The sequence below is a fragment of the Trachinotus anak genome, unplaced genomic scaffold (assembly GCF_046630095.1).
Source record: "Trachinotus anak isolate AG129_WGS33_773 ecotype Australia unplaced genomic scaffold, CSIRO_AGI_Tana_v1 ptg000007l, whole genome shotgun sequence".
NCBI lineage: Eukaryota > Metazoa > Chordata > Actinopteri > Carangiformes > Carangidae > Trachinotus > Trachinotus anak.
The window spans coordinates 24,324,257-24,348,627 of record NW_027273858.1 but is presented as its reverse complement, the minus strand read 5'-3'; the positions used below and the strand labels follow the sequence as shown (position 1 = coordinate 24,348,627).

At 40.7% G+C, this 24,371-nt stretch overlaps 2 protein-coding genes across 2 annotated transcripts in view; one reads left to right on the top strand and one right to left on the bottom strand.

The window, feature by feature from the left end:
• Nucleotides 1-17,588, top strand: part of pdzd8 (PDZ domain containing 8) — a 58,461-nt gene extending 40,873 nt beyond the window's left edge. Inside the window, exons 4-5 of the mRNA XM_071481562.1 lie at nt 10,947-11,109; nt 11,299-17,588. Of these exons, the coding sequence (XP_071337663.1) occupies nt 10,947-11,109; nt 11,299-13,661 (2,526 nt within the window). The 3' untranslated portion in view covers nt 13,662-17,588. The remainder of the gene's footprint in view (nt 1-10,946; nt 11,110-11,298) is intronic.
• Nucleotides 17,541-24,371, bottom strand: part of slc18a2 (solute carrier family 18 member 2) — a 41,443-nt gene continuing 34,612 nt past the window's right edge. The window contains exon 16 of the mRNA XM_071481567.1: nt 17,541-23,983. Within this exon, the coding sequence (XP_071337668.1) occupies nt 23,876-23,983 (108 nt within the window). The 3' untranslated portion in view covers nt 17,541-23,875. The remainder of the gene's footprint in view (nt 23,984-24,371) is intronic.

The window sequence follows — 24,371 nt, the reverse complement described above, 5'->3', positions numbered from 1 at the left end:
CAATGTAAGGTTGTTTGTTAAATCAAAGAAGCATTATTGTAAAGCTCTATATTCATATTCTAAAAGATTGTAAAAAAAAAAAAAGAATATAATTTTGAATTATAATTTTAAAAATAATTTTGTGTGAGTTGTGAGTCTGTCTGTCCAGAGGATTAAGTGTCAGCTGACTGGTGATGTCATTTCCTGCTCTGTATGTTCTAATCAGGCAGCAGCTCAGTGCTAACAGACAGCTAATGGTTGTAGAAATAGAGAGTTAGACTGAGAGGTCCGAACAGGACCCGCTGAGATCATCTCTGAGATCGTCAGCTTCAGACTGGACCTGTCAGCTGTTGATCACGTCATTTTTTTTTTATCTCACTCTGTTCTCTCAGACACACAGATAAACTTTCAGAGTATTTGGAAATGACTTCCAGGTGAAATACTGATTAAAATATTTGTCAGTGGCCCTTTTTTGGCCCTGGACCCAGTTTATGGTCTTTCAGGTAATTCTTAAAGAAGTGCTGTTGTGACTTCAGAAGTGTGTGGAATTAGCCTGAGCAGCCACACTGGTGATGGAGTGAAAGCTGACTGTCTCTCCAGGAAGATGTTCGTAGTGATGCACTCGTTGCTGCCTTCACATCAAAGGAGTAATGCATGTAAGAAGAGAGAGAGAAGGACAATACCTGGCTCCTCTCTCACTAGTCAGGGCATGGAGTGGGTGTGAATGTCACTTTTGAAAAATTATGGAACTGGTTGGACAGAGGGCCCCCTGTCCAGTGTTGGAGAGGTGTGGGGGGGTGGGAAATCCCTCTTAAGGGGTGGACTACTTTGATTACCTTATTTTTGCTTTGTATTTAAACTTTTATATTTATTTAATGTTACAGACACTGTAGCTGATATTATGTGGTCTATTTTATATTACCCTGCAGCACTCACTGTGGTATTGATTATTGGTTCCCATTGGATGGAACATGTTAGTACCGATGGGTTCAGCTGACCCTTCCAGGGTGATCCTGGCTTAGTACCGCTCCATGGAAACATCTGGATGACCACACTGCTGTGGATGGATCGTTTCTTCAGAAGAGAATGGAAACACTTTGACGCAGATTTCAAACTGTAACTTAACACTTGTGTGTGATATTGTGTCTGCGAACATGAACTACACAATATGCGTCACTGTTAACCAGCCTAGTAAGTGGCCACGTAAACAACCAAGCAGCCACTGGCCATGCACACCACCCCTTAGACCTATCCACCCCCATCACTACCGGGACTACTAATTGGATGTGACAGGGAATTGCGGCGCACTTGCCTCGCAGCGACTTGTACCCTATAACCATACACAAATCGATCTGACATGTGGTATTAGATTAAATTACTAAGCAGCGCAGTGACAGGGAAAAGGATTTGTTCACCCCCCACCTCTCCATCTCACACGCACCCTCCCAGACGTACTGGAGAACAGAAGGATGTTCAGCCAAGCAACAGGGGATGCTGCTCCGTCCAAGCTATCCATCAGGCCAGGGTTTTAGGCCAGCCTGCAGCTGGCCTCCTCTCCCTGTGTTCACCTCCTGATGGCTTCTCAGACAGAGCCCAGAATAACACATGGTCATTGTTCACAGTTCAGAACTCTCTCACACCAAAACAAACCGCTCCAGAGTTCGTCTGGGACTGAAGTGAGACCACCTCCTCAGAAGGGTCTCAGTGTGATTGTTTTGTCAACATCTGAGTGCAGTGACTGTTTCCACACCTGCCCAGACGAGTTGCACCAAGGGGGAAAACCAACCAGGGTTCGATTTAACCAGATTAAAAAGTGCAGGTGTGAAAGCACCACAAGAGTCAAGTTAGATCAGAGTCTGGTTGTTGAACTTTTAACTAGCCAGGGTAATTGTTGTCATCGTCAACCTTTATTTATTTTTTGTAGCTATAGGTTTGTGTTTGTAGCTATAGATAACCCTAACCCTAACCCTTCACTGGATCTTTCTGTCATAAAATCCAGTAGATCTGAGGTGCTCACACAGACTCTTTGGACTTTAATTAGCTCATTAGCAGAAACCTAAGCTATACAACATGATCCTGATGAATAAACTCAGACTATGTTCGTGCTGTCTTCTGCCTACTGCTTATTGTGTAAAACTGCACTCACTGGGAGCTGTACTGGGAGCTGTGTGTCCACTCTGCTGCTCCTCCTGTCTGTCTGCACAGTTACTGCTGCTGGATCAACAACTAGCCTACTGGAGACATCTGGATTTTTCTGGATCCTAACTTCTTTTCGCTCAGATTTTCAGCCATTTTTTTTACTTTGTTATTCATGTAAAGTGAGTCAGACCATTGACTCAAGTTGTGGGGCTGAACTGGACGTAGTTATCTGGGGACACAGTGAGGGAGATGAGGGGACCACTACTGTTCACATACAAGCTGTTTACTGCGATAACAAAAATACCACAATGATATATATATTGAATTTGTCTAAATGCATGTTTTAGCTTAATAAGCACACACACAGCCAAGGCACTGCCTGTAAAGTTTGCTAAGAAGCAAAGTTACCAAGCAGCTGGTGACTTCTAATTCAGTGGCTTATAAAAAAAATCATGTGACTGACTTGGGAAGTTGAGGATGTTCCACCTCTTTGGCAGATTGGGCCGTATGTGTGGGATTGTTTTTGTGATGAAATGTTGTCCAGTGAGCCACAGACTGCTCCTGTAGATCTCTGTGTTCAATCAATCAATCAATCAAAGCACTTTAATGATCCCAAACTGGGAAATTGTTGCGTTGCAGCAGCAGCATAACTTACAGTATGTACAATTTATTATTATTTATTTAAACAGATTTATTGTATAGGGTGATGGCTTGTGGCAGGAATGATTTCCTGTATCTGTCCCTTCGACAGCGGACCTGTAGCAGTCTGTTGGAGAAGGAACTCCGCTGTCTGTCCAGTGTTTGGTGTGAAATCAGCAGTAAATACCAGTGTGTCAGTTCCACTGGTGCCATACGTGCTCCAGACATAACAGAACCACCATGTTTGACAGAGGAGGTGGTGGCTTTGGCTCTTTTTTCTTCACTTTCCTCCTCCCATCATTTTGACAGGTGTATTTTGTCTCATTAGTCCACAGACCTTTGTTCCAGAACCAGTTTCTGTCTGTGCATTTTAATCGGCTGCATCACAGGATAGGGTTGTCACAAGAACCGATACTTCCGGTACCAATTCGATACCAACACGCAAAAAATACATCGATACCTTTTTTCTGGAACCGTCAGAACCGAATATTCAACTTTTCCCTCGCGAGCCGTGTCGATTCTTGGCGGAAGTGACGGGGGCAGTGTCCGCGTGTGAGCAGCACAGAGCAGTCAGCGGCGCTGAAGAAGAAAACCTGAGCCAATGACAATGGCTTCAGCAGGGGGGAGCGGAAACAACACGTCGGCTCCGTGACGAAGCAGGTACGAAGAGTCGCGAGTGGAAATATTTTGCATCGGAGGCGGATGAATACGGAGCAATTCTAGACACAAACAAGCCGACATGCAAACAGTGGCTGGTGTTAGAGGTTTTAGTGATGTGAGATCAGGCTCCACACCACTGTAGTTTAGTTATTTATCTGCATATTTATAAGAAGAAGAATATTGTTTGTTTTATGGCTCCATGCCACTGCTGTTCTTTTTTGAATGTAAATAGTTGAATATTGTTGTTATTTATTACCATAAAGCACAGTATTGCTTGTTTTCATAGTGGTATTAAATACTTGACAGTTTAAAGCAGTTTTCAATAAATTAATGAATTTAAAAGTACATGGGTTCTGTTTTTTTTTTAATCATGGTGTCGAATTACTATCGAGAATCGTGGAAAATCACAGGTATTGGTATCGACTACTGAAATTGTGGTATCGTGACAACCCTATCACAGGACCTGTCCTCCTCAGTCCACCAGCTCATTTGTCATTCTCTAGTTTTCCTTAGATCAGAGGCTGCAGAAACGAAATGTGGAACTGTCCAAATACTTCTGGCCTGAACGTATTTTTCTTTGTCACAGACACACATAAATTGGATTTCACTAAAAATAAAACAAACAGTCATAGACTAACAGTGACTTACTAAACATGGACACAGTGTAAATTGCTGTTAGTAAAATTTATGGCAGGTTAGAACTGTTTTGGAGGAGGATATACAGCAGACACGGCGAGGTGTGTAAACCTGCTGTGGCATTTACACGTGAGCAGTGTGACAGGTCCTCTGGGAGAGGTCTTCAAAAGGAGAGTGTTTTTTTTAGTGTGTTGATTAAAGTCACCAAGTGCAACAGTGTTTTAATAGTTTTTGGACACCAGTGTAGCTCTGTCACTGCACATGGGACTATTGACTGTAAGAAAAATACACAATATCACCAGACGTCTTGTAGAGCATTTTGTTCCTGTCTTAATTATTCAGAGACACTTTATCCTGATGAACGTGCATTGAAATTATAGACACAACAGCTCTGATGTCTATAATCATTCATCAGGATGAAGTTGCATTAGATAAAACAGCTCAAAAATTAAAGAATTATCTGGACTGACAGAATTGTGCAGAGCATCATTTTCATTGACTTCATTAATGTGTGTTAATCCACTTTTTGTGAAGAAACCCACGACATGTCAAAGTGTAAGAGAAAGTGTAACAGATGTCTTTTATCACGATGCAGTTTTATTGGAGGGATCAAAGGAAGACTTGTCTGGATGTTTGTCCTGGAGGTAAAGGAGAGAACTTTAAAGCAGTGATAGCTGCCATTTGAACATATTAACCTTTCATTTGTTCTCTGTGGCAGTGCAGATCAAAGTGAGGGTGGGTTTGCTGAAGTAGACGGTAAATTACTCCATTTACATCTGGCCATTTTGAGGTTGTTGTGTTCTTTGTTTGTCTTTTCTGCACAGAGACGAGTTACTGAGAGCTGCTTGTTGTCTTAGTCGATGTTAACAAGGTTAGTCCTGCTGCTCAGCCCCAAGAGAAAGCTCCACTACACAACAATTAAACTCAGCATTTGGAGAAGCAGTGAACAGCAACTTCTTTCAGGGAAGTCAGTGGAGAAAGCAGCATCAGAATCAGGTTTAATACCAAGTAGGTTTTCACATACCAGGGATTTGTTTTAGTGTTTTGGTTCATAGCAAAAAACAACATAATTAATATAAAACATAAAGATAAAGCAAGTACTTCAAATCAAGAAGCATAAATAGAAATACATAATTAACAATAGAATGTGAAAGATATAAAAATAAGTACAATATGTTATTGAAATGAATTTGTGCAGAAATGTGCAAAGTATTGACCAAGTGATATGCAAAGGTTTAGTGATAGTGATCAGAAAGGATGATATCCAAAACAGATGTAATGTAAAGTGAACTGCACACAGCAGAAACTGTGTTAGCAACACAGTGACACAGTGAGGGTGGTCGCGACTGAGGCAGTAGAAAATGTGCAGTGAAAACAGGAGACAACAACGACCACAACATGGAGCAGCAGCAACAGTGCTGTGTGAACAGCATATGATATCCTCTGTCCTCAGACCTGCTGCCTAACACAGAGAAGACTTTCCTTTCAATCTGGAAGACTCCACTTTTACCAGAAACCAAAGAAGAAAATCTAAATCTTGATATTTACAGATATATAGAAATATTCTTTTTATATAAAAATTTCATTTTCTGGTCTCATTACATCCTCTCTGGTTTGCAGAAACTATTAGCCTATGTCCTCTCTAGCTTCTAACATTAGGAGTGCTTCTTAAATGATAGGTTTTTATTTATATATGTACTTTTTTATTTTATTTTATTTTATTTTATTTTATTCATTTAAACAATTCCAAGCTTTGTTACAAGCTTTGTTGGCTGATGTAGACTGATGAATTCATTTTCTATTTTAGAAATACAGATGTTGGCAAAGTATGAATATAATACCCAAGTGGTGTTTAATTTGTATTATATAATCATAGATATTGTAATTTTGTACAGTTGGACATGACAATCATTCCTTTGCTTTATTCAGGCTTGGACAACATTGTGTAGTGAATGGGAAATGAAAAGAGCGTAATGTAGCCAGGAAACAGATGTAAACTAGGCTGTAGAGATAGGAGTAAGCTTTATGTCTTTGAAACCAGTGCTGCTGCTGGAGAGCAGAAGGCGAGCACTGACATTTAATTAGGTACATATGAGGGTCTGTGACTGTGCATATATTGGTGGTGTAAGTGTGTATAAAAGGGAGATTGCCACTATTTGCACTTCAGCACAATGGAAGTGTATACCCTCCTTTGTAAATCTGTTGATGGCACAATGGCCCATTGGTGCAGCTGTATACACACAGCTACAGAGCTGCTCCAATTAGTGATATTCAGCACCTACACCCAGTGGTTCAGTGGGTTCAAACTCAAAGGGCAAAATATCACTGTCTTGACTATTCTCTTTAGCCACACTTTCTTTCATATTTGATCTAAAAAAACCAAAAGCTAAGATAACATATAATTTGGGTTTTATACATGTAGATGCTCCTAAAAAGTTCATAATATGGCAACTGTTTTTATATCCTTTCACTATTATTTCATGATTATATAAAATGTCAAAAATAACAGAAAACTCCTTATTACAATGACAGAAGATTCAAAGCTGAGTCTTTTTATTTTTGACCAACAGCCAAAAAACCTGAGTAATATCTCAGGTTTTCAAATCATCACATTTGAAAACCGGTCACAACAAATCTTTGGCAATTTTACTTCAAAATCAAAACAGATATTCACCTTATCTAATTTTTCAATTCAGTTTGACTACTGTAGTTACCAAGGATAATGGTGTCATGGGCCAGGATAGGCTTGCACAGGATTTTTCATTTAATGAAAAACACAAGATTATATGGATATATATAATCCATATATATATATATATATATATAGAATAACATATAAAATGTTATGTTCAAATAGAATGGGAGCACTTTTTTCTTCTACATTAAACATCATGTTAATATCTCCAGTGTCATTTATTTAAGTGCATGTTGTGTTTGTGTTTCTGAGCTTTATTACTAATGAAGATTATCCAGAGCATGTGAATATTATATTTTATAGATGAATTTTGAACTAGATGAATATCTGCTAATATCTGTCAAATTGTGAAGTTGTGTAGGTGTATGTGCTCAAGTCAGATTTTCTTGTTATTTGACTATTTAGCAATTTATTATTAATTCATTCTGACATGTTATATTCAGTTTCCAACACTAAGCTATATGGTTCTTAGACTGAGTGAAATATTGAAAACTTGTATATGTCCAGAATTGCTGCAGTGTTATGTTACAAATACTAATCATGCCATACAGTGCAGTCAAACGTGAGATGTATTGGTAGGGACACAGACCAATGACCAAATTTAGACTTGGGCAAATATATGATAATATTGAATATCACAGTTTCCATTGAAATATGCAATATTTTTTCATGATTTCATGTTTTTTTTTTTTGGTTTTTTTTTGCGGCTTCGTAATTTTGTATGTTATATTGTACAGTGCCATGTGACAAATAAAACTGCTGTTTAGTGGCAGCAGCCCTTATTCCTGAAACATAAAATACAATATTCTAATTATATATTGTAAAAAGAAAAGCCTGAAACATAGAATACAATAATATAATTGTATTATAAAACCCACCCACAACAACATTGTACATTGCAATATTTGGGCTGAACTGTATGGAGACATTTTTGAGCCTAATGTTGAATATACATACGCTGTATATTGTAATATATTTGTCCATATGTTTGATCAGACCTGATGCTTCACAGTAGTGATAACCCTGTGAGATGGACTGGATTATCAATTCTGAATTATGGATACATGCGCTGATCCACTCCAATATTCAGGTCAATGAAAAATCCCAGTGATTCTCTCCTTTTATTGTTCATCCTTCAGATTCTGAGCGTGTGCCCACAGTCATGGTGAAGCTGAATGGGCCTTTAGCCTCCACATTCTCCCTATAGCAACTTGTTGCCTTTTAAATGTTGTTAGAGTCTTAATGGAAGAGCTGTAACATGGCCAGATTTGATTAACCCTTGACACACACAGAGACCAAATGGTGAAGCAGATGCTCTGAGCATGGAAAGAATATTCACAAGTCCTTAAAACATCATAGTACTTTACATATAAAGTCTTGAAATGACTGATGTACCGGAGTCACTGGAACTACTCGTATGAACAGACTGGTTTTCAGAACAGTAAGTGATTTATTACAACAATATCCAAAAATTTTTGGGATTTTCTCTCTGGCACAAGTGTTACAGACCTATTCTATGTGTCCTGTGCAGAAGCTTTCTCCACAGGGGGAAAACTTGATTTACCTTTACTAAACAAACATAATACCTTGATTTGAATGAATCAAACGTCAGATTAAATGTTAGCAAAATCAGCTATAAGATAAGATGCAAAAATCATTGTTTGATTCATTGAAAATTCTCAGACTCTGACAGCTGCCTCAGGGTTGCTCCTAAACGGGGCGGAACAGGTAATATGGTAATGTGGCAGCGTCAGTTATGCTTATGATCAGACCTCTCCAGCTTGTATAGATCATCTGTTTATTGGAGGCCAGCTCTAACTCAATCACTGCCTTCCACCAGAACCATAACATATGACAGCAGGGGAAATTACAGTCATTCGTCTCCGTCTACCCACATCATGTCGCCCCTCCCTTTTAAACCAGGACACTTGTACTGCCTTCATCCTCTTTCTTCTCCTCCTCTGCCTCATTTAGCCTCCTTACCTTCCCCTAGAAAGATCACACCATATGTCTTCAGTAAGATGACAGTCTCCACCAATCACAGTTAAAATTGGGTGGCTCTACATACACCGTCGAGCATCAGCATGGGAGGTGCGAATGTCTCGATACTGAACATGTGCTGTCATTTGACAGACGACCTGTCAGGCGTAAAGCAGGTCACCTCCGCATCACAACAGGTGTGTTGTGGGATTTGTGCCTTGGACTGTGTGCAGTAGCTGTTATTAAGGCAGCCGGGGGTGGAGGTTTAATTGCAGCTCTCTCCTCTCCAACAGAATTGCCACTTTCAGCTTGAGTCTCTCATCAAAGTGCTGGGGGCAGATGTCAGTGATGCATTTGAAGCATTTTTCATCTTACAGTTTATTCTCTTAAAAAAAAAAAAGCCCCTGTTGTTGGTTGTAAACAAAAATGAACATGAAGAAATGTACACAGTAGTGAGCATCATGGTGATTTGTGAGTTTTGTGGAGTTGTGTTCTCATTCAGTGTTGCTCACCAGAATGCATTGTGTGTATTAGGGATGCAAATTTTAAGCAGTTTCCTTAATCAATAGTCTGCCACCTGAACAATCAATATTTGGTTAATACTTAATAATTCATTGGTTTATTGTACCATCTTTTTCAATAATAACAACAACAAATAATTGTTTTTTTGTTTGTTTGTTTTTTTAACCGCTGATCAGACCAGTATTTGTTGCAAAATCACAGAAAATCAGAAATTTAAATAACAGATTAAAAAAGTAACTTGAATCATAAAACGTGAAGCAACACAAAAAATGAACAAAAATGAACAGAACAGCTTCCACTTCCGCCTGTCGTATTAAAGTATTAAAAGTATTAAACATAGCAAACAATAGCACAACTTCCAGGCTTCATTGGAGATTATTCATTAGATCAGACTAAACATCAATCAAGCAACCCATTAATCAATCACATTTAAAGTGGGGGATCACCATCCAACATGGTCCCTTTACAATTAAAGAGAATACATGGTACAAAACAGACAGCAAAAGAAAAAAAAAATGAAATAAAACAACCACATTAAAAACATCTATGTTTGTAGAAGGATGTTTAAATATAGATTTTAAAAAAAGATTAGAATCAAAACAGAAAACATAAAACCCATACATTTAAGGGATTTTCAGAAAGTGATGGAAATGACTAAGTTCTTGGGTTGGCTGTAATGAAGAGAATAAAGGCAGGTGTTGGTCTGAGTCACAGTGACTGCATCCATCCAAGTCTTGGAGAGTTGATAGCCATCACAGAGAGGACCAGTGATTTTATCTCTAACTGAGGTGAAGAAATTCATAAAATGATCAGCACTGAATGAAGAGCTAGTGGCAGAGGTATTCTGTGTAAGTTCAGCAACAGTATCAAACAGAAAGTGTGGATAATTTTTGTTAATGGTAATCAGGTGAGAGAAATATGCTGAGCGTACATGTTCATAGTTCTTAAAACTCCTGATCCATTCAAGGTGAAAAGTCTTGTTTTGTCACTAAAACGCAAGACACTATTTAGATTGCCAGAAATAAAAAAAAAATGGACTAAGCAGTCAAGTATATTAAATAAACACTCAGCCAGTATAGACCTAGCATTGCTGTCTGTTGGTAAATATGTGCATGAGGCTCTGAACAGTTACTTGGACTGAAAGACACTAAAAAAGACTCACCCAGATACGTTAACCTGCACGTAACACATCTCAAATGATTAAATTATACATAACTGCTACCAATGCATCATCCAGAATAAAAACATGTTGCACATCTTTCTCCAGTCTAGCATGTACAACACTCACCAAATGTCATTGACATGACCCTAATGTTTTTAAAATACCTTTTACAAAATACAGTATTTATCTACAAGAAATATAAATAACCATACATGCAAATCATACACTATTATAACCACTTTTTCAAAATCTTCTTTACCAAATACACTCATCTTCTTCTTCTTCTTTAGAAAAAATAAGGATGTTTTTAAATGCAATGTTCTGTACTCTTGCAACCTGAATATTGAAAGATATTAGTTTGAAAAATTAGGTTAAAAGAGTACATCTGCTGCTTTGTGTTGCCAAAGGAAGATTAATCATCTTACCTACAAACTAAGCACAGTATAATAGTATTAGTACAATAAAGCAGATAAGTTGTAAACGTAGTGCTACAACCTCTAAATCAGTGCTGGTGTTTTCTTTTGTGTGCATCAGACGGAGGTCATCAAGGGGCCATGCGGCAGCGTGGGGATGACCTTCAGGCATGTTCCTGCCACTGAGGGCGACGCAGTCCACGTCAGCATTGAGACCGTCACACCAAACTCCCCTGCAGCCTTGGCAGATCTGCAGAAGGGTGATCGCCTCATCGCCATTGGAGGTCTCACATGTCACTGCATACATTAATAATCAGTCATAATATCATAATCTTTATTTTGCTAATATAACAAAGACCACTGAATTGGGTTATATATGTTCTCTAACATTGTGTAAAACATTTTGAGACTATTGTTCAATTCTGTGCACTGGTGACTGAAAATCTATTTCCTGTTCTTGTTTTTGTTGGCAGGTGTCAAAGTGACATCCTCAGTTCAAGTGCCCAAACTGTTGAAGCAGGCTGGAGACAGGGTGGTGGTGCTCTATGAGAGACCAGTTCGTCACCAGACTCCCTCGTTGGGAAGCTTGGGAACTCTTCAAGAAGGGTTTGGGCAGCTTGAGGAAACAGGTTTTATTTCACAGCCAAGTGGTTATGAGGAGGACCCAGCCCCCATCACCACCCTTTCTGACATGTCCGACAGCAAAGACATGGACTCTGAGTTTGAAGAGTTGATAGTGGACTCCAAGCCTAGCCAGACTGGCGGCCCAAACAACAGTACCACAAATACCAGTGACACTAAGGAGGAATTCTTACTTACAGTAAACCAAAGCCCCAAAAGGACTGTGGCCACCTTGGCCTCTAAGCCACTTGGTACCATATCACCCATTCTCAACCGCAAGTTAAACCTGGTGGGTCTCCAGTCACCACTAAAGCCTCAGCCCAAAGAATCACCAAAGCCCTCGCCACAAAAGACCAGTACTGATCCAGGGGAGGGTCTACAGCGCCCCACTATTCCTCCCCCACCTCCTCCCTCTCGCCCTCCAGTGCCGCCAAGACCTCAGATAAGGTTGACATCAGCCTCCTCAGAAACCTGTCTTTTGGAAGGTGTTGATTCTGTGACAACTACTAACGCTACTGTTGCTCTTGTCATGACTACCACCGTCAGTGCTTCTGAAAAATCTCCAGAAAAAGTTCCTCTCTCTGGAGCCACCGAGGACAAGACTGGCCCTGAAAAGATATGTGTCAAACAGGCTGAGGCAAAGCAGTCAACCAGGCCAGCAGAGTCCAGTGATGAGCTGCCAGTCCCTTCCACTGTGACCAGCAGTAGCAAGACTGATCAAGCAAAGGACAAAGCTTCAGAGAGCTCATGCAGCACACGGGACAGTCTAGAGGACCACTCCATCTGGGAGTCCCCAGAAACCATGTTTCGTAACCAGACAGGACGCTGGCCCAAAGCCTCAATGATATTTGAGGTAGAGAGCAACCACAAGTACCTTAATGTGGCCTTGTGGTGCAAAGATCCCTTTAAGCTGGGTAGTTTGTTGTGCCTGGGTCATGTCAGCCTCCAGCTGGAGCATGTAGCCCTGGAATGTATGGCCACATCTTCAGCAGAGTACCAGAGCACCTTTAGGTTGGGGCCTCCAGAGCCCAGAGCTAACGTCAGCCGCACTGCACTACGCAGCCTCAGCTCCCACAAGGGCTTCAATGAGAAGCTCTGTTATGGAGATATTACTCTGAACTTCTGTTACTTAGCTGAGGGTGACTTTGAGTATCCAGGGGGGCTGGTAGAAAGGGAGCGAGAGGGGAGTCTTCATGACGAGGACCTAAAGGAGAGGGAGCGGGAGCATGTCCCCTCAGCACCACGTGATGACTTGGCCTACAGCACTATGCAGTTGGTGGAGGTTCGTCACAACTTCCAGGACACCCAGTTTCAGAACCCCACCTGGTGTGAATACTGCAAGAAGAAGGTTTGGACCAAGGCCGCCTCTCAGTGTATGATCTGCGCCTATGTTTGCCACAAAAAGTGCCAGGACAAGTGCCTCTCTGAAAATCCCTTCTGTGTGGCAGCAACTGAACGTCGTGGAGCTGACCCTGAAGCCAAATCCACCATAAACCGGGCCACCACTGGCCTAACGCGCCATATCATCAACACCAGCTCCCGCCTGCTTAATCTCCGCCAGGTGCCCAAGACTCGCCTAGTTGAGCAGGTGGCTGATGTGGTGCCTGGAGCAGTGGAGCCCTCACCCAAGCATACACCCAACACTTCTGACAATGAGAGCAGTGATACTGAGACCTACACCAGTGGTGCTAGCCCCTCAAAACAGCCCGCCAGCAGTGGTGGCAGCAGTAAACTAGTACGCAAGGAAGGTGGCTTGGACGACAGTGTATTCATTGCTGTGAAGGAGATAGGACGTGACCTGTACCGGGGGCTGCCCACGGATGAGCGCTCCCAGAAGCTGGAATTGATGCTGGATAAGCTGCAGCAAGAGATTGACCAGGAACTGGAGCACAACAATGCCCTTCTGCTGGAGGAGAGGGAGGCCACAGATGCACGGCGCAAGGCCCTAATTAGTACTGCCCTGGCCAAGTCTGGGGAAAGACTGCAGGCCCTCACCTTGCTAATGATCCACTACCGGGCAGGCATTGAGGACCTGGAGTCAGTGGAGAGCACCTCTCCTTCAGAGCAGCAAGGCTTTAAAGGAAAAGGAGAAGGCCTGGAGGAGGAAGCTCTGATAGGGACAGAGGTCTATGACAGTGACATCTGCAGCCCTGTGGAGGTACAGCTGCTGGATGACATTACTGAGGAGCAGATCTGTGTGGAGGCACTCCACTAAATAAGACTAGAAACAATTAGGAAGAGGAACGTGCTTAGGACTCCTATCTCCCGACAGAACTGGGTCCAGTTAGATTTTTGGGAGGAATAATGGATGGTGGATGGTGTTAAATAATGGGGAGGTCTGATTCACTTCAATTTGGCGTGAAAGACGCTGGTTGATAAAAGGAATTTCCTCCCAAAAGATTCATAGTGAACCTGTCCATTGATTTTTTGATTTGCACAGTGCGATGCTGTTTCCATGCTTTTCCATGTGTTTCTGAGTTTTTAAAGGGAAGCTTGAAAGCTACACTATTATCTGCCCTCAGTAGTGCTGCACGTTTATCTTCCACTTTTGCTTTTCTGTGGCTACAACAGGTCATTGTAAGCATTTGTTTTAGTTCGCCGTCTTGTCTGTAAATGCTTTGACATGAGGACTTTAGAAGATGTGCACTTTTCTGTCGTCGACGAGTCTGAATCACGAAGGACAATGTTCAATATTTGCTTGTTGTAAACACTATGAAGGAAAAGAAGGTTTAGACCTCCACTTCAGTGGAACATCCCATCTGTCTAAGCACTCTGCAAGCAGTCATGCATATCCTTTTTTTGTTTGTTTGTTTTTTTTACTGTTTTGTATTTGGATTTTAGACGTGATGTTACCTCCTCACAAAGGTCTTTTTGGGATTTCAGCGGCTGCATAATATATATAATCATATATAATTTGCCTCTTTCTTTTGGTTTATTTGTCTGTATTAGTGAATCCAAACATCTTTCATCTTTCATTTGTAAAGATATATATATATATATATATATATATATATATATATATATATATATATATATTCCTTTGTTTCGTTTTGTCTTGCCAAGTTATGTTCTGTGCAGAGCAGCCCTAACTGGACTAACTAAATTAACTAAACTAAGGCACATAACTATTCCAAACAGTCACTGGTGAAATGTTAGAAAGGCACATAATCCTCTTTTTCTGAATATTGGTGTGTGTGTGTGTGTGTGCGTGCGTGCCTGCGTGTGTGCATGTATGTATGTGTTGTTTTTAGTGCGGCTCATTTGCCTTCATGAGTTGTTTTCGTGCACATATGAATGAATGTATGTTCAGCCCTGCCTGTTTTGTGTGTGTGTATATATATATATATATATACAACTGTTTGTGGCACCACCTCCTCTCACTTCCTGGCCTGTTACAATGCTACACCGTTCATCTATCTTTTACATCCTTAGAGAGCCTCTAGGAAATAACAGCTTGTGAAGAGGGAGTATCTCACTCTATCAAAAGGAAAAATCAATCCTGAGACACAGAAAATGGCTAAACCTGTTTTGTTGATGTCCTTTTTTTCTTTATTCTGACAGTTGTTCAGCTCATTACTGCCATGTCACGTATTTCTGGCAGAAATACATTTGAGTATGATTGTGGATATTCAGTGAGGTTGAGTGTGACAGGTTTCTAAAATATCAGCAGCAGTCAGCAGGTGTTGGTGTCAGTCCATCAGAATTGGGACATTCAAACAAGCGTAGAAGGAGAACTACTGTACAACAGTAGGAACAGGGTTTGATTGAAAGTAAGTTGCTGTCCAACCCTCTTTAAAATAATTAGATGATGAAACATGATCCAGGAAATCTGGTTGGAGTAACAGAGTTTGAAGTCTTATCAGAAGCTCAAACACTGCAAGAAGGATTTAAAAAATCTGCCCCTTTACCATGGCAGCAATGGTTTCATCTTTTTTCCTGATAATTACAAAATAGACAGTAGAAATATGCTCTTCACATTACTAAGTTCTCTACCATGAACGTATACTGTGCCAGCACCCTGCCCTGCTGGATGACGCTGCAGTAAAGGTTAGAGCAGTTGATTTTTTTCACCTGCTGGCCCCTGGACTGGCCTAATTCAAATCAAGAAGAGAACCACGTTTTTTTTTCGCTGTGCTAATGTCGGTCTGGGCACGGCCTGATGCCTTTATTTACCATCTCTGTGGGTTGTTGAATGAAGTAGGGTCAGGGCATCTGAAACTTCCTATTGGACAGCAGAATCTGGGTCGTGTTCATCATGTGTGCTAACTGTCCTCTCTTGGCAGTGAGCAGGTGTGAAGAGATTCAAAACATGAATCTGTCCATGAAGATTTCTTTTTTCTCTCTTCATTTAGTCATTTCTGTGACTACAACACCGTTAATTCTTTCGAGGAGATAAAAAGTGCGTTAAGTTCCTGGAGAGACATTGGTGGGGTGCAGCCGAGAAGAGGCTCTGACAGCAGGGGTTTTGCTCCATATTGGATGACACATCATACAAAATAGCTGAATCATTCTAAGGCCTTTAGTGCGGGTTTTCCGCCCTTTTAGCACTGGATACCTTTTTTTTCCAGGTACATCGTTGTGGATCAGTATACCTTGACCCTTCATGACTGAAATAAAGAATAGGCTTATTTTAGGCTTAATTTTAGGCTAATATGTGTGTTCAGTAACTTAACACACAAATTAGCTTTTATCTTCCCTACCTAAGTTAAACAACTTTGAAGTTCTCTTGTACTCAGTTTTTGGCTTTTGCTCATTTAACCTGGTAGCAGCAGCAGTCATAGGAACACAGCACTCACAGATGAGTTGTGTGGTACATGGATGTTGGACTGGGTTTGTGTACTGATGACTAACTTCAGCTCAAGTCAGTGTCCTGGTGAGAGCGTTGGATGGAGTGATGAGAAAATATTCACCAAGATACCTGAAACACAGCACATACTGGCCTAAAATGAAAATAAACGTTTTTTTTGCAGAATCACGTTGTGTCCTCACGGCCTGATGGAGACTGATGAAGCCCAGAGTCGGTCCACACCCCTTCTTGGGTGTAGTACTATGAGCAAGCTAGTGGAAGATTCAACAAATAACAAAATAAGACACCGCCCAAAATGCATTCAACATCATTTGTATGTGAGTTAGCAATGGGTAGATTTCTCCTTTAATGTTGTGGCACTCTAGAAGGAGCTAATGGGATAAGAGCGTTGAACCCTGATTGCAATTTTTGGCTGACACACACACCATCTACATAGGGTCTGCGCAAACCCTCGTGTACTTTGGTGGATGACAAAAGTTCTGTCGTTTGGACCCCTGTGGATATCCAGATGTGGAAGGCATGAATTGGTTTTTAGTAGAAGCAAAGGCTGGAAGCATCCCTCTGGGTTCTCTGGCTTCCTCCCACAGTCTAAAGACATGCACATTAGGCTGATTGGTGACTCTAAACTGCCTGTAGGTGTGTGAGTGAGTGTGTGTGTGGTTGTTTGTCTCTATATGTCAGCCTGGTGACCTGTCCAGGATGTGCCCCGCCCTCACTCAATGTCAGCTGGGATTGGCTCCAGTCCCCCGTGACCTGGTTTCAGATAAACGGTATAGAAAATGGATGGATGGAAGCAAAGGCACATTTCCTGTTCTTTTCAGTGTAAAGGATTTATTGCTCATGTAGATATTAGCTTACTGGCTGCTATACTTGTCAATCTCGCTCAGTCACCGAATATTCAGATATTTTGTGCAATATTTTTGTAGGAAATGAAACTGATAATCAGCATTGAATTCTTCTTTTCTCTTTGAAACTGTGTGTGTTTGTGTGTGTGCGCGCGCGCCCATCTGTCTCTAACCTGAGGGGTTTTGGAGACCAGTGACAACCTCAGAGGAGGAGTTCACGCTGTAAACCCTCTTTTGGCCTGAGAGGCTCTGCTTCTGCTGCTGCTGTTATTACAATGTGCTCTTCCACAGAACTCATAATCACATGCTTCTGCCACCCCTCCCCCAGCCCTAACCTTTGAAACTGCACTTGAAATATGACTACCCACCACAGCTTTCAGCAGGTCAAGGTGGTTGTTTCTTTTAGTGTATGTGAGGGATGTAGTACAGTTTTCAAGAAGGCTCGTGATGAAGCTTTATTGTACATAACCTGAATAAACAAGCTCAAATGAATTCCCGTCTCTCTGCTTTGTGGTTTAATCAGCTCACACAGAAGAATTTTAAAGGCACAATCTGTGATGCAAATGTAAACAAGAGTCACTTCACCAGACACAAGACACTTAACCTTCTGTTACATCCAAACTGATCATTTAACATGGGACTAACATCAGTCTGCGTTAAGGTTTATTTACAGGAACAAATGCAAGCCTAGATTTTAAACTGAAATCAGCTGATAGCTGTTTTGCAACTTAACCTCAGATTCCTCAATCATGTAGAGTAAGTGAACACACTGAATGTACAGTTACTTCTTTGTACATTAAATAAATGCTGTGTCCCAACACATGTCCCTCCAAAGCAAAACAAAAACTCAGTCTGTATTGAGTCTCACTGACAACTAATTACAACTAAGCAAATTTTGTCCACTAAAGAGTTTGTGAGATGCAGCTGAAAGCTCCAGTAAAAGTTGGTAAGTACAACCTGAGTTTTTTCTCAAATTATTGAATTATTTCTTTTTCTTAGTATCAGCACAGTGCACATTAATCAAACTTGCGTAATTCTATATTTTTCTCAGTGTCAGAAAATGCCATAAAGATCAAAACCAACAATGTGTTACCAGGTGTTCCCACCAGAAACAGAAAGAACCTAGGAGCCTTTGTTGGTGGGGACATGAGAGTGAAAGCTTAACAGATGCCACAGCAGTTTATAATGCTGTGAAGGAGCCAGACTGTGTTGTCTTCAAGCTCTCCTAATGTTGGGCTGCATGAGCTCCCTGTGCCACACCGTGCACCATTTCTGTGCCTGTGCTGCTCTGCCTGCAACAGTGAATATCTACATTCTCACAGGAGGCGTGTGCTTGTCTGTGTTCTGCATTCTCCGATACTGTAGAGGCTGTTGTGGTCAAATTGAAAGCCAGTACTGCAATGTTTCAAATTTCCAGCAGAGTGCTGGATCCACTAGTAGCAATTATGTAGCTGGGGAGGTTAACGGGTGTGCATGCATGTTACTGAAGTCCGCAATGAGAACCATCCAGCTAGCAGTCACTGGAAGTCATTTGTTTTCTATGTGAGCCATTGTTTCTTGGTGGCAAGCAGTGGCGTCCCTGTTGGCAGTGCATCTTGGGGTGGTGGGCATCAAAAACAGACCAGGCAACTTTATGGTAATGAGCTATGACACATGCGTCTTTGGCAGAGAAGCCACAGCAAATTCTTTCACTCTCACCACTTTCGGTCTGAGCGTACAGTAACCCTTGCATTCAGCCCCAAGTCCATTAATTCTCTTTGAGAATGTAAATATTTTAAGTGCAGCTCCACCAGTTTTACGCATCACCTGTTTCCAGGTGTTGGGGAGGACTACCACATACTGTATGTAGCCCTGTGTGGCTTCAGAGGTTAGCTGTGTGAAGAAACGAGAGAGCTTACCAGACCTCTGTAGCCTGCGCCTCATCTCTGCCAGCAGCTCAAGGGTACATTGCCAATTACTAGCATAACTCATTCAACTCTACAACCAATCACCAGCAATTGTCTTGCATCTTGAGTAATGTAGGTCCTAGGTAGAAATATTGGAGTGCAATGCTAAAACATTGGAAGAGCTTTAACTACTTTCAGTGGGATTTGTTGACAGTAAGAAAAATATAGCATTAAAATTATATTACAAGCAATATCCTTTAATCTGTGGTTAGAATTAATCTATTATGAAATGGTGACAGAGATTATTACTATCAGCAACCTACTATCCTCTGTGCAGACACCCTGACATTACCATACTGCACTCCCACAACTCAAGCTGTGGAACATGTCACTTTTTTTCTTTACATATCTGAGTACATAACGTCAGAAGTACATTGTTTTTCCTTTCAGAGGTGTTCCTTACCAAAAAAGCAACATGACACTAAAAAAAGTGGTTAAGCTTTGTACCAACGATGCTGTAAGAACCACTGTTGTCTGGGTTTTTAGAGAAGAGGGAAAGGAGGGAAGGAATTGTGTGATCATCAGTAAAGTAATTGAAGCCCAGTGTTGAGATGGACAGGCTGATTACAGGGTGTCTGCTCCCACATGTCCCCCTCATGGTAACTCATTCTGCTGTCTCCCACCATCCAGCATGGACAATCAATATGAGTATTTCTCTTACCAAACTGAGAAGAATGCAGTCTTCTCTCTTTGACTTTTTCATGGTACCTATATATATTTTGAATAATGCCAACAGTGGTTTGGATGCTCAGTGTTTTAAACACACCAATGGGTATTGTGCTGAAAATCCATCTGTCTGTATTTTTAATTTCACTGTCATTTTTTAGGAAAAACAAACTGCTTCTTCAGAGCAAACACACCACATTTAATACACGATATGGGTTCCTTCCCAAGAAGAAAAAAAAAACACCACATCCAGCTAATAACAAACATAAGACTCACAAAAGACTGTGACTCTGAGAGGAGAGTTGGGGGTGTTAGTACCTGCTCAGACCAGCCAGTCTGCTGACTTTCATAGTCATGGATCAACCATTCCAGTTGCTTTTGTATGATCATGATTCTACTTTTACCACTTTCACAGTCCAGTTTTACATGATCCATCAGCAAGTTTATGACACAACAATGTGAACATCGCAGTATATGATAAACTCAAGGGACATCACAGGGGACTCTGAAAAACAGTTCATTAAAATAAAATAACAAGTGAGTCTGTAGCGTAGATCATTCAATTCACCCATCCAAGTTCATCAGGGAGAAATAATTTCAATGGTTCATTTAATCTGGGGGCGGAGCCAAACAAAGGTTTAAAATATTTTTTACAAAAATTAAAAACATTTGAGGGGCATTGTTCTTTTTTCTCCAAAGCTCAGCTACACTGACTGATGAGCTATCAATCTATCTATCTATAGATAGTTAATTGATAATTGATTGATAATTAATATAGAAGAGAGGGAATAAATGTATGCTTCTGTTTAGTTTTAGACTGACAAGGTATGATATAGTGACTCACTGCAAGTTCTCATTTCTTTCATCAGCCTCTCTGAAAAAACAACACTGTACTCCTATGGTTGACTTTGAATATTTTATATATATATATTTATATATATCTGGGAATTTGTTTTCACTTCCCTGAACATTGTGAGAGAAGACATTTTCTAAATTTTCATCAGTTTCTGAGGACATAATGTTTGAATGTTAAAAATCAGACATTAATGGTGTTGAGATCTATGAGTTTGAACAGTTGGGTGCAGATCCAATAATCTGGATCTGACAGGCGTGTGTAGGATTCTGGTTTATGTAATACTGATTTCCATGTCATCTTTTTACACACTTCCTTTTACCTAATTGTCAGTGGTCTTAGTTAGACTGAAGGACATGATCGACACCTTCTAACCTTATAACAAGAGGAAGCCAGTGGTATTAACTGTGTTGAACTGATATATGAGCCAGATATTAGTCTTTCAGTAAACATTAGCTCTGAGGTCAGAGGCGTAATATGACAAACAGATTCTGCAGAAAACAATATGATTAAGTCATTATTGTTGTTATGGTTGTCTATGAATTAACTCTTATGATTCCAGAGTGACATTTAAAAATGACCAACAATTAAATACTTTATACATAATTAGTAGGATTAGAGTAGCAGTATTATCAGAGAGGCTGTTCTCTCCACCAAGACACAGCTTTGGTGGAAACAGCTGATACCACAGAATTTGCAAGTGTTGGATGATTGAATATGAGCTCAGATTCCTTTACTTAAAGGAACAGTTTGATGTTTTGGGGAATGTACTTTGTTTTCTTTTGTTAGATTTTCAGGTTTTGCACAGATCAAATAAATGAAATATAACGTGTTAATTAGGGAGCGTTAAAGGTGCTGCCAAGTTAGCTGTGTTCCCCTGCTTCCAGTCTTTATGCTAAGCTAAGCAGCTGCTGGCTCCAGCTACATATTTTACCGGTGGTATGAGTCTGGTATCAATCTTCTGTTCTTACTCTTGTACTTCCCAAAATGTCAAACTCTCCCCTCTATGCATTTTCCTGAATCCCAGTGTGAACAGACTTTATGAACACAGCATTAACTGTCCACTGACAGAAATACTCCACTACAAGCCACTTGTCACATGTGACAGCAACATTAATGATGGCTTGGGGCAGAAACACACAGTCAGTGGCAAGGTTACCAGGGAACGCCGACACCTCCCCCACTCACTTGCCGGGGGGTGCACACATCGAGGTGTCAATCAAAATGCAGTTTGCTGCTGCTTGTGTGTGGCTCACGATACAAACCAGTGCAGATGTGCATCTGATCAGGCTGTTGTAAAGTAAGAAGCTGCAGATTAAACATATTTACAGAAGTCCAATTTGTTACAATGCCACAGTTTGGTCTTTTTCCATGTCACAGTTCATATATTTGAACTTTACCCTGTACATTACCCACCTGTCTAATGGATGCACAATACCAAGACCCGGGAACTTGATCACCTTTAAAGAATGTACTGTAACATTATAAATAACACCTGTGCTTTTTTTGGCATGTGAAATCAAAAAATGTTTATTGTTAATAGCTATCTTTGTATTTAACTATGTTTTGGCATTTTTAGTCAAATAGAGGCTGTAGGTGTTGGGAATGGAGCACAGGTGTGGGTAGAGAGAATGAAAGCGGATCATACTGCTGGAGGAGTTTAACCCTAACCAGCTTTTATAAACATGTTCAACACTGAATAACATGGATGATTAAGGTGTGGCCAAGGGTTTTAATCCACAGCAGCGGCCCTATCAATGCCCAGTCAGAGCATCATTTAAATTAAACCACATCTTTATGAAGCAAAATCTGTTCATTATAAGAAGAACTTTATAATAATATCAGAACTTTGGCACAAATTCACTTCACTGACCAATAGAAAACCATCCAATGCTGACTTTAGAGGGAGGGAGAATAAACTGCGAGACACAGTTCGTGGACAGCAATGAGACTTTGACTACATTCAGACATAACGCTGCACTGGAGGCTCGTCTGTTTAGGGAGTGTTGTAGTAAATTTTGATAGCAAGCCCGAAAAATATTTATAACTGGTAATGAGCAGCCTGAATCAAAGATGGAGTTACTGTAAAGGCTGCACTTAAACCAGCCACGTCCAGACTTTATTAGGTGTGATAACACTGGGAACATGCTGCAATACTGAACTGTAAACTGAGTGTGGTGTGAAATTTACAATTTGATACATGGTCATGGAAACAGGTTGTAGGGTTTCCCTCTCTCCACCTGGACATACCTGTAAATTCTAAAAGCTGGTAATCAACCAATTGTCTAGACCCTGTGGCCAGTATGAAGACAGCATTTAGGGAGGGATTTAATAACCTGTCACCCACTACAGCACTCACATGATAAATCCATTTAAATGGACAGTCATGTCACACTCACCACTATGTTGCTCTCACTTTTTCTTTTTCAGCAATAGTTTTCATTCACCAATTAATTCCAGTCTTTCCACTTCCTCCACACAGACATTAAGCTGTTGAATGAAACTTGACACTTCACAATAAAGTGAATAAAGGGAAAGTGAAGGATCTGTAGCAGGAAGTGCAGATTCTCACTGAGTGAATATAAACAGTATTTCTGTTCAAACCTAAGAGCAGTGGACTGGTGAGTACGACAGGACTCTGGTGTTGTACTGATGAACTGTGCTGTGCTGTGGAGATAGACCTGTTGTCTAATGAACATGCTGGTGCATATTGTAGCCTAAAGTGATCTTTCTCTCTGTGTTGGTTCTAATCTTATTAAGAGGAGATCATGTATCTATGTTCTGTTTTTAGAATATAGTCCTCATCTCATAAACAGCTGAGATATGTTGACTTCCCAACACAGCTGGGCCAGAACAGTTGGGTTTGAGGAAGCCTAGTAAACAGGATCTGTATCAGTGCAAACAAGGACTGTAGACTGGGCCAACACATCTCCATGGATTTTACACAAACAACAGTTTCTTGACAAACCACACAATAAGCCAATATACTACCAATCTGCACACCAATCTCTTGTTGCTCAGCACCCTCCTACTGTCTAAAAAGTGCTTAATGACACATCTCTCTATTGAATAAGGCTGTTGGCTAAAAAAATAACTCTCACACAATGCGCTTGCAACCACAGATCAAGAACAACTTTGGTTTGCTCCAGTACGACTGCTAAGAAGACACTGAACAGTGAAGACTGAACGCAGGACATTCACATGGAAAAATCTTGGCTGTTGTTTCATTGCTATTTTTTTTCTTCTGTGTTCTCTTTTTTTGTACAACAAAATAGATCCTCTGAAGGATTAACCTGCATCGCTGGTGGACTGTTAATCATAATCGTCATATTCTGGATCCATGCTTTCACCCTGATAGTATGTTCCTTGTGTGGAGTAGGACATCGTCTTCATTGAACAGTTGGCGTCCATCAAAATGGCCTGAAAAGACAATTGTTGGAGAGTGGTGATTCTGCCAGAACATGTGTTAAAGTTCATTGAGTAAAACCTTTTTGTTACTGAGTAAAACCCAGAACAGCTTCTTTTAAAGGTTCATACAGTCTAAAGGTAGATGTCCATGTGTTTTTTGATTATAAAGCAGGTCTAGGTTCTATATTAATACTGTGAAAGTGTCAAAGCCTCAGTCCAGAGAGAAATGCACACAGCCTGTATTCAGAAACTGAGCCTTAAAACCAACCGTCAGGACTTCTGTGACTTTGTGATGTCACAACAAAGCAGTCACTGCTCTCAGCCATGCCCCAAGTCCTGCCCATGTAGACCCACCATCCAACCTTGCAGGATTTGGTTTCTCTGAGTGTTTACCTGAAAT